We start from the raw sequence: 11,917 nt of genomic DNA on the forward strand, positions 1-11,917 counted from the left end.
TAATTCCAAACATGTTTTAATTGGTTGTTAAGTCATTACAGAGTTGTACAGAGGTCTTTCGTAATTATTATAAATTTAAATGTCTAACTCTCATTCAATTTCACACGTCCCCATTTGAAAACAATGAAACAATTTTTGAATTAGCTTGTGAGCAGGATATAAAATTGGGCTAGAATGGGCAAGAATTTGTGTAATTATATGTAACAAAAGCAGTAACTCTAAAAGAAAACCGATATTTTTGCTTATCGCCTGAAAGAAAATAATCCAATTAACGGTCCATAAACAGCTTCAGTTATTTTATCAGCGAGTCTAAAAATAAAGACTGATAGCCCCAAGTCTGCTTTTTTTTATTTTGTTTAGGATTTATACGCACATTTACCTTGCAATAAATACATGTGTAAAATGGGAGATACACTGATTACGCACACGTGCTCAATAAACACCATTCATTATCGGGATATTGTAAAAAAAACGATAGAAGATGATATTAAAAAGTTGAATAAAAAATATATTGCGAAATGAAATAAGCTTAGACACTCATGATCAAATGATCAAGGCCAGGATGTTGTTGCCCTAAAAAATCTTGAAAAATAGCTTTAAAAAATGCCCCAAAAACTTCAAAAAGTGCCCTGAAAATTTAAAAAAAAATTCCATCAAAATAATAGAACAAAGTTCTCTTGAAAAATCGGTTATGTTCGAATGTTGAAAGAAAAAGTTTCGACAGCATCAAACCATATGTAAAGATTTTTCTCAACGATTAGATTTCATCAAAAATATAGAAATCTTTCTAATAAACGAGTTATGGGGGGTCTGTCCCGGGAGTCCGGGACGATTCTTATAATTTCATTGTTTTTTTTCTCAAGAAATTCATTATTGAGAGACTCGTGAAGAATCTGAAGGGGGGAGGAAGGCATTGGTATATGGGGGGGGGCATGACTGGCGTACTGGGAACGGTAGGATTTTTGCAGTAAAAAACGAAAAATGAACCCCCCCCCCGGAAAAAATAAAAATCCTGTATATGTCTATGGATTCGGAAGCCAAAAAGCAACTTTTATTTTATTCCCCAAGAAATTCAAGCATATTCTTTCATAAGCACTCAATGCACAATGAGTATTCATATAATTTTTTCAATCTTTTCCATTGTCAAAGAATTTTAAAAGTGAAAAAATATCCTGAAAATGCTAAAAATGCCCTTCGAAATTAGGAAAAACCGTGACGTGGTAAGTGCATTTATTTGCATTATAGCAAGACTAAGTGGATTCGTATGGCTGATTTTTGAAGCCTGAATCACTCCACAACCCAGCCCCTCCCCCCGAGAATCAGGTTTGGGATATGATCCATAGCTCTAAATGGATTTGTACGACCCATCTTGGAAGACCCTGAAAATCAGTTTTGGGTGGTGACTTATAATAGCTTTTAATTGCTCAAGAATCTTTAGCTGCAAGTTTATTTATACGACGCATTTCGGAAGCCCCTGTGATTCAAGTGTGTGTATGAGTCACGATCCATAGATAAATCTTGAGAAAAAAAACCTACGAGTTTCCAATAACAAATTGACTGCCAATGTAAAGAACTCTAAGCGTGTTGAAAAAATCACCAGGTAAACGTCCATCTTGCTCATGCATTGACCAGTTATCAGATTTACACCACGCTGATATCAGTAAAGCCAGTAAAAAAAAAAGTCTTCGCTTATTGATTCTATTTGACACAGAGAGGTCTGACCATTTTCCTCTCGGACACTCAGACTAACGTGTTTAATGGTTAAGAATAATTTTTGCGTCGGCCCCAAAATGACCGAAATGTCCAGTCACTATAGGTCACCGATGTCACGCATAGTAAACACAAATTTAAAAAAACATTAAAACACTTGAATGTTCATTCTGAATGTGCATATTGTTAAAAAACACTCTAGTAATTGAGCACAAAGAGTATTTCATGATTACCAAAGCGACATAGTTTTATACAGCCCTGAAAAACAAACGCTGATATTTAAGAAACACAATATACAGCACTGCAAATGTTTGCTTGTATTGCGTTGCGACCTGCGGGAACGCGCGACCTTTCGGGTACAACCTCCGGATACTCAGCTTTGAAGCCATAATCATTCAGTTGAAGAAACTTTTCCCATATTAAGGAAATCTTTAAAAGCATCAGTCTTTCTATGGGCGAGTGTTGTCCTTAAATCACGGTGGGGAGAGGTTAACTGTGAGGTCATTCGGGGAGAGACACAACTTTAATGTTCCGTGTGTCCATTAGAAGAAAAAAGAAAAACTCTGAAAAAAAGGATCTCTCCATTCAACCCTCAGAGAGAGATCACAGGGAACATTTCGAGAATAAATATTCGAGTAATGTCGATGGGACGAAATGATGGTGGGTTGATAGCCCAGGGAATAACCCAGAGGTACGACTATAATCATTTCTGGACTATCATTAGTCCTAACCCGGTCGACAGGTAGAGCAGATGGCTCTCAAATCATTAAATCATCAAACAAAGTTAGAGAATCTGTTTCGGAACCCTTGAGCTCAGATGCGTATGGGAGGAGTAAGGGGGAGTGATATAGGGGCACTTTGCCCTCACCTTCCCAAAACAATCAAATACAGTGAAATTTCGCTACAACGATGCTCGACATAACGATAAATCCCTTTACAACGACATTTTTTCAAAAAAAAAAAAATCTTGTTTGGAAATACCTATACTCGAACATTAAACTTGTCTCTAGATATAATGATAATCCCTCTACAACGACATTTTTTCTTGGTTCCCCTAAAATATCCTTATATTCAGATTTCATTGTATTAAACTGATCTATCGCAGAGGATACCAAAGACCTCTCGTGAAATTCACCTGTCATCACGTGTTACTCGCAAGCACCCAAGTGATCAATGAAGTAATCATGGGTGCCCAATACTTCTGCCAAATTCTGTACTCATGAAGTACTGGTCCGGCATGGCCCAATTATATAAACAGTAAATTCGAGTTGTGTTCAGAAATTAGCACTGTGCTAGTGAGAACATTTAGTTATAGAGTTATTATATGAGTACTCTTCTCTGATCCGAGCATGAATGGTGCTCGTAACTAGACAATAAGAGGTTGAAGATACCGGATTTATAAGCAAATACCAGCCATTTACATTGATCAGTAGTTTTCGATTTCAAATCTGGGAACCTTTGGGTACCCCGTGGTATGTAACTAAGTAGTCCGCGGGATGTGTTTCACAGAACAAAGTAGAATAAGAGTCAAGATAGACGAGGGGCTAACATAGTCCAGGGGGTCCTCGATTCCCTGGGTGTTTTAACAAGGGATCCTCAGCAAATTAGAAGACATTGAACTAGATCAGTGATTTTTCATCATGCTTGAAGCATCTTCATGTTTGAGCGTATGTGAGAGGAGGGTATCCTTCTATGATTCGCATCTCGAAAAGGGTTGAACAAATCTGCATGCAAATCAATAGGCTAGTATTTCCAGCCAGGTGGAAGGAGCCCAAAATCAGAAAATTACTTTGCTGGAGGGGCCCATAAATGGCCCTTGCCGCTACTATAGTCGCTTTCGGAAAAGGATGTCTAGATTTTTTTTATACAAAGACCACAACAGGCAAATTGATCAATGAGGTGGCTGAAAAAAAAGATTCTCATAAAAAATATGGATGTCAAATATAACCAAAATTGGTCGAATATAACTTACATTTTGTTTTGGGAGTTTTTCTGCAGATGATGATTAAACCACTTGATGGCTATATATGTCATAACTCAAAGATGAATAAAATGTCTTTGATTAAGTCTCAATTACAACCCAGGGCTCCTCAAGCCAAATTTATACATTATAAACCCCTCTGAGAACACCGGCGGGGTGTTCTCAGAGGAGAGAAGTACGGACGAAAAAATTCGTCCGTACAAGAGGACTGTTCGTAGAAAGGGGGGGATTCTCGTTGGAGAATTTAAAGACAAAGCGCAGTCATTATTAGGTCGAAAAAGTGGACTGACCAGTAGGAGGGGGTTTCAATGTATATTAAAAAATCTTGAATAAATGGATTGATGAAAGTCTTCAATAATTTGGAGCTCCCTGTTAGTCTGAGGGACCCCCCTCGGTCAACCATCAAGAAGTCATAGCATAGCCATCAAATCCATAAAAATGCTAAAATAAAACTTATCAATATTGTTTGAAGTCAAAAAATAGACTATTTTCAATGTTCCTCACGTATTATCACGAACCCCTCTGATGTATTCGCGGAACCATCATTTTGATTTATATACACAGAAAAGGAGGAGAGTCACGCTACAGTAAGAGAAAAATGACCGCTAATGAAAAAAAGAAAAGGAAATGGTTAATTTATACGAAAACATGGACATATATATATACACACACACATACACTGCTACAGGTTAGAGATCATTACAGGTCGTTGTCATGCCAACAAGAAGAAGGAATCCCAAAACAGCAGGTGTGTGTGTGTGAGTCACATGCACTCTCTACCTCATGTATTTTCCAGTCCAACAGGTTAAAGTAATGCCGGTTATAAAATATTACGCACATCTTATGCAGGTAATCGAATCTGACAGGTAATTAGTGATGATTTATAATAAACTTATGCCGATCGTACCTCGGATAGTGTTCCTTTGAAAACACTTCCGCGTACAAAGATAGAAAATAAAATCGATTCTCGTCAATAACATAAATGACACTCATAAATAGTATACCACTCTGATGACAGGCTTCAAATATATATACAGGCTTATGCATCGAAGGAAATCATGCCGTAATCACGTTTTATGAGGCATTCATTCATTCATTTCAAAATTGTCAAAAGTCATGTCGAATAGAATTTATATTTCAATGTACCTTTTCTCACGACATCGCCGGGGGTTCCGAAAGAAGGAATCATAATACGAATCAGAGCTGGTCAGATTAAATCGATTGATCGGGTCGGTTAATCGATCAACTGTTGATCACAGTTAAAAATTTATTTGAGTTTTATCGACTCAGATCAATCTGATTTAAATTAGATTGAAATTTTTATCAACAGTTCGTGAATTATTTTGATTTGTTTAAAAAACCGATTTGATGTCTTGCTGATTACGTACTCCATTCCTATTACTGTATTATTATTATTGTGAATTATTCCTATACACATTATTTTGGATAAGTGCTTAAAAATATGAATTAAAAAGTATGAAGTATAATATCTATCTATCTATATATATAAAATTGATTTTCTGTGTGTGTGTGTGTGTGTGTGTGTGTGTGTGTGTGTATGTGTGTGTATGTTCTCTATACAAATCTACAATTTTAGATCGATCGTCGCCAAATTTTGCATATATACCAAATGGGACCCGACTTGAACGATAGGCTACTTTAAAAATTCGTCAGACTAGGGCAAATGCCCCAAATGGGCAAAAAAACTGTCCGGCAACAATGGTTTTTGGGCCTCAACAATCACTTTCCGAACGTTTACTTTGTTACCGTGGTTCCCTAGCGATGAGTTTCAGACGTGTTTATGTCTTTACAATGGTTTGTCACATTTTCAATACTCTCAGTAATGAGGCTTTTTGAATAGACGTCATAATCATCACCATCATCGCTTTGGGGGTCAGGGAAAGGGTCATCCTCATAAAAATCAGTATTAAAATTGCCGATTTAACTGCATAAATACGGAAATTTAGTGGGGGGGGGGCGGTTTCCTGCCACATCAATAATTTTAAAAATTAAATTGAATTCTAGATTTTTGAAATATTGAATTCACTTGGAGATACGAATCCCAGAAAATTAAAAATATGAATAATTTGCCGGATCTACTTTTGAGTTGGATATCCATGTAATAACATTGATTTTAACTTTTTATTTATATCTTCTCAAGCAGGAAAATTAATGTCTCCGTATTGTCTTTTGATACTTATTTGCATAAATTCATATAGTTTGGGATGTTTTTAAAATTAGTTATGGGCCCCGTAAAGTGCATCGAAAAAATTCCACAGCTTTAATTAAGCATTTTTGGAAGCTCAAACAGGCAGAAATAGATAACTTGAAGTTCTGGGGGGAGGGAATCGAAATACCTAGCACCCATCAAAAAAAAAGGGGGAGGGGACTATTCATTTCTATGTTTTTTTAAATTTAGATTTGTTTATTTCATGAGTCGCGCAGGACGTCGCCATATTGGTTATCTTTAGACACGGTTTGCATGTCCCTCAAAGAAAGAGGGAGATATCACGTGGTTCATAAAGCCTCATTGAAGAAAACCCTGGCAACGCCGGGTATTATAGCTAGTATGAATATAAAATATATGAATATAATATATGAATATAATATATGAAGTATAAAATATGTATATATGTAAATATGAAATATAATATAAAGTACCATGTTTAAAAATATTCGAATCAATATTTTGACGTGAATACATCTTTTAAATCATATGATACTGGGTGCATTCGCAAAAGGTTGTGTAACGAAATAATTTAAACGCTCATATCTCAAGAATTATTCGGTGTATATCGGTGCTTTTGATATCTGCGGGTGGATCCCATTAAAAGGTAAATCCAATGACATTCCTCTGGTTTAAGTATCTCTTCCGGTCCGGGTACCGGGTTCGCGATCCACTTTCGTAACAAAATCGTTTCATGATATATCTCGAGTGGTTCACAACGCATATAGACGACATTGATATCGTCTGTTAACTATTCCAAAGATAAATCTGATGGTACCAATTTAATTATGTCATTACCTACCACGCGATTTAGGCACAAAGAACGCATCCACGTCAAAACTTGCGGCCTTGTCTATGACACAGCCCACGTCAATTTTGGGGTAGGCTGATTAAATTTTTCGACAAGTCGATTTTCAAACGAAACTGATGGTTTCTAGTTGAGTTTGATAAGCGTTTCAGAAGACAAGACCATAATATCTTGTCTCCCCTATAGGTTTTGGTATTCTTGGAAACCTCAGCTCCTCTTCTCACATGTACCATTTGGGAGAAGTTTCAAGGAAAACAAGCAGCAGTATTATCGAAAGTGGTTTCGAAATCAGCGATTAATCTAAAACAATTAAATGATGATTTTAAAAAAAAAAGACAAGATCTAAATGAAGAAATTACAGGTGTCAACGAAATTTCTTCATCATATTAAATTGCTTCAAGTAGGCAGCCTAATTAATAACATAACTTCTTAATTTATTTCTGTATTTGTTCACATCCGGCGAATGGGTACAGGAAATGAATAAAATGTATTTTTAGAGCAGCTTTTATTAATATTTTAACGTTACAAAAAAGTATTCGATCAATCAGTTGAAAATTTTAATCGATTCTCGACCCTAGTTTAAATACTGTAGAAGTCCGTAATGAAGATAGCAGCTCATAATTGCGGGAAAAATAGTCGTTCTACCCGAATAGATATCTTTCTCTGTTAGATAATAACTTATATAGAAAATTCCTGGTAATTTACATTATAATTGTTTTTTGTGTGATATAGAATAAAAAAGAACTAATAACACCTGTCGTACTTTTTTTTCCTCAATTTATGTCGCTTTGCATTATCAGCAACAGAACTGGAATCATATCGGGAAATAGTTTCTTGCAAAAAGGATAGTGCTGGGTGGGGAGGGGATGAATTAGGGAGCTCCACCAAATAATATTTAAATATATATATTCGTAAAAAAATAAAGTATCGAAAGAAAATACCTTTCATATGCATTTTAATCGATATCGGTCAACTTAAATGTTCTTTGAAGGTTGATAACTCAAAATTTTTCTGGAATAAATTCGTTGTGCTCCCCCCTGCAAAACTTTCATGACCCCCTCAAATGGTCGGTCGATTCTGTGCGCGCACCTGGTCTCTTGTCTTACAGTGGATTCTTTAAAACGTTTGCGCATAAAATTTTGCAAAACAATTGTCAGGGCAACTGAAATTCTCAATTATTATCTTGGTACTCAGTTCCATGACTATGGATTCGTCATCTCATTTCGGAAACTTATTTGAAGTACTTACTAATATTTAACCGTACATGTACCTCGTAAACAATCCTCTGTGGAATTTCTAACGAATGGGTACAAGCAGGAATGTGTATTCCGAGTGTATATGTGGCCTTAACGTACTTATGGTGTCAGAGTTGTGCTTGCTTCATGTTCTTGCCAGACTACTAATAAAACTGTAAGTTATGGTCACAAATAAAACCCTGTCAATGAAAGATGGCCATGGTCTGTCAGTCTCTCGACGTGTCAAAAGTCTAAATCGAATGAAATGGGAACGTGAGCATCACTTGTCCCACTTGTTTATTGGGAAAGCCTATGAATTTCTATTCATGGGCTTTAGGAGGAAGAGTGTGTGAAAATATGTGATTTTTCTGTCCATCCTCTATTAAATGTACCTAAGAGGAATGTTTACCAGAAGCATGTACTGTGATACTGATAGTAATTTATCCTTAGTACAACTCTTGAATAGAAAAAAAAAAAAAAAAAAAGAGAAGAAACCCGACTTTTTTTGGAGAATTAGTTTACGTTAATATCCGAATACTTGCTAATACAGTATTGCAACTCGCTATAAACACAGTTTTTGTGTTTTCAACACTAGCCCGTAAGCGGCGCATTGCAAATAACTCGTAACATCGAGATTCCCGATATAAGCCGCACTCACTGCATCGAACTTTTACAAAGAAGAGTAAGAATTCGTAGTGGTTAAAACAATATTGTAGAAAAATGTAATTATATAATGTAATGTAAATATATTGTAGTAAACCATGGCAAAAAAGACTATAACGTTTATTTTATAAAGTAAACCAAACAAATTTTTCAGGTGATTCTTGGAATTTGGATCTTTTCCAGGTGATCCCTACAAAATGTTTGGAGCTTCAGGGGTTTCCCTAGAATAGGTATGTAACTTCAAAGGCTCCCTAAAACAATCAAGTATGTTCTTCAAAGGTAATTGATTCAAAGGCTATCTAGAGCACGAATATTCTTTCAAGGATTCCATGAAAAACGTGCGTATTACCACACGGGTTCCCTAGAAGAGTTTGAATTTTGTTTCAAGTGTTTCCTAGAACATGGAAATTATGCCAAGGTTTCTCCAATGGCAAAAAAAGTTGAGAAACACTGGTTAACGTGATTGTGATTGAAGAATTACTTCTTTGTTGACATCGTTTATAATATCGATTGCAGTTGCAAGGGAAACACAGATCAAACTCATCACATTCATAATCGATTTATAAAATTCAAAAAATGCAAAAGAAATGTAGAGCAATTTACCGTTTTCTATCGCTTCACGCAGAAAAGGTATAAGTGCATTTTTCACATAATTTACTTTTCGACAATCCTAATCCAGTACATGCTTTTACGTATTATATGCCAAAAAGTCATTATTTTGTTTTGCCAGGAAAAAGATATCCGTAGCTCAAGTTTTAAAATTTATACAGAAAACGTTCGTCTTGGATAGATTTCTTCGGTTTTCTAAAAAAGTAATTTTGGTGGCTAATGTCCTTTTTCATATGAAGCTATTCATTATCATGGAGTTTTATGAGAATTCCAAAACCATGAAGTTATCCGAAAAGAAATATCTTAATGGAATCGATGGACACGTGATGAAATTAAATTCTTTTCATCTCGCGACACGATATAACGAGTACGGCTTATAAGGAAAATCTTGCTGTAAACAGTGATTTCCAAATAATTGTCAAATAGTTAATGTTAAAGAAACAATGAATATTCGGTTATATCAAGTTTTGAAAATTAAGAAGCGTTCGCTATAACGTCAGAAAGTCTCAGAAACGCTTGTTTTTTTTTCCTTCTTCCTCCCTCTTCAAGAATTAAACATGATGACTCTTATCGTGGCACATGAACCTCGTAAAAATTACTCTGAGATACATCTAACAAAAAATTGACATAAAAAGTCAATTTTCAACCCCTTTCTTCCGCATTATTTACATGGGGACGTATGATTTATTCGACTTTAGTTTCTCCCTTGACTAAAAGAAACCACGGTACTTTTTAACTTACAGCTCAAAGTCGTATCTGAATGACTGAAAAAATAGTAGTACTAAAAAAACTTCCGATTAGCGGAAAAATGCGGACGAGTATATACAGTCGTGGAAAGTGAGCAGTGGCATAATAATTAAGAATTTTAATTGTTCAGTCAGTAGACTAAATCACTATAAGTAAACATTCTACGCAAAAATGTCTTAGAAAATAATTAACAGCTGAGAGATCGAAACTCCAATTTTACATGACAGACATTTCATGCAATTGGAGAATGAACATTTCTGTTCATTCGTTTATATCAGAACAAAACCATTTAAAAGACGTATTAATGCAGGTAAAACACATTTTATAACCTGACAGAGAAAAAAAATGAATATATTCCCCTGTAACGAGAAATCCATCATAACGACAATTTTCCTCGTGATTATGAACTATCATTAGGACGGACTTACACTGTAATTAATGACATACGAATATATATTTAAGAATAATTATACGACACTAGCTATAATGCCCGGTGCTCTGCCCTGGTTTTCTTCATTAAAGTGGCAAACCATTATGAAGGGACAAACTAATCTGAAACGCATTGTTTGGGAACCACGTAGCCAAAGTAAACATTCCAAAAATCACTGTTGAGGCCCATGGGCCATTGTTGCCCGACAATTTTTTTATCCATTTTGGGCAAAGCTCAACTGGAACCTATCGTTCCAGTCGGGCCCAGTTTCATCTATATGCAAAATTTGATGAAGATCGGTCTAAAATTGTAAATTTTGTATAGAGAACACACACACACACACAGAAAATCTATTAATTTTATATGTATAGACTGAAACATGAGCGGAGAGATACGGGGGAGATCAAAGGTGGAGCGGGCTGATCTACAGTATATGTGTTTATATGAATTGACATAATCATCATCATACCCCCCGTCGACTTTCAAATCTATCTCCGCCACAATGCATTAAAAATATTATTATTGAAACGAGACTCACCGCTTTTTGTACTCCAAAGCCAATTTTTTGTAGTATTCAATGTTTTCCGATGTCACGGAATTTTCCATGGCCGGTAGGAAAAAAACAAAAAAACTGAAAACCGAAATGAAATAAACGATGAATAAAAATATTTATAAAATTTCACGTCAAACGTTCGTCATTATTTCAGTTGTTGTTTTCTGTTGTTATGTTCGAAAGGGTTTCGAGTGCACAGCTGTTAGCGCGAGCGAGCGTGTTCTTTTTTGCAGGCCGAGAAAAAGACTGTGAAAATGAACGCGCCTGGCGCTAACGAACGCTGCAACTCGAATGGAATCTTTTTTTGACTTTAAATGGACGGCGGTTGTGTTGAGAGAAACCGTTTTTGGTCACGGTCACTTCATGGTTTTTTTTTTTCAACGGAAGACTGGTTTTTTCTTCTCTATATTTTTTTTTACATACAATACACAGGTCTTTCTCCCCTACTCTCTGGGTTAACACGATCCAACGGCTGCAAGATTGAAAAGAAAAACTAACACAAACTCCGCCAAAATGAATGAAGATGTCGCCAACCACTAAATATTCTTATGGGGTGAGAAATTGAATTTTCTGGATGTTATGCCGAAACTGTCTCCTCCGGGAATCGACAAATCATTTTTCTTTCCAAATATCAGTTTCGGCATAACATCCAGAAAATTCAATTTCTCAGTATATTTCAGGCCGAAAAAATACCACTCTTCATTCTTATGGGGTATTCGTTGAACTTTCCATCAGTGAGTGTCGATATTCAGAAAATTTAGAGATCTCTTATGCCCCTCCCCTGAGCAGACAAATATTGTGTGTTTATGCCCCTATACACAATTCACCTTTAAAGAGGCTCAACTTATAGAGCAGACTTGGAATGTATAAAAGTGAAGAAAAAATATTCATACATGAATATATTTTCCAGATAATTCCTAGACCATAAATATTTTCCAGGTAATTCCAAAACGA

At 35.7% G+C, this 11,917-nt stretch overlaps 1 protein-coding gene across 2 annotated transcripts in view; it reads right to left on the bottom strand.

Moving 5' to 3' along the window:
* The window catches only part of LOC149076979 (nuclear distribution protein nudE-like 1), a 70,403-nt gene extending 58,978 nt beyond the window's left edge, over nucleotides 1–11,425 (bottom strand). The window contains exon 1 of one of the 2 annotated variants that reach the window (XR_016194131.1): nucleotides 10,949–11,282. Coding sequence is in view for 1 of the 2 variants with exons in the window: in XM_089244710.1 (XP_089100836.1) it covers nucleotides 10,949–11,016 (68 nt within the window). In the remaining variant the exon portion in view is untranslated. Of the gene's footprint in view, nucleotides 1–10,948 lie in introns of both variants that reach the window. The other variant, XM_089244710.1, reaches the window with a different exon arrangement.
* Nucleotides 11,426–11,917: the final 492 nt, after the last annotated feature.

The sequence above is a fragment of the Pholcus phalangioides genome, unplaced genomic scaffold, assembly GCF_987345545.1.
Source record: "Pholcus phalangioides strain wild (caught in Gottingen) unplaced genomic scaffold, Ppha-v1.0 ptg000015l_1, whole genome shotgun sequence".
Taxonomy (NCBI): domain Eukaryota; kingdom Metazoa; phylum Arthropoda; class Arachnida; order Araneae; family Pholcidae; genus Pholcus; species Pholcus phalangioides.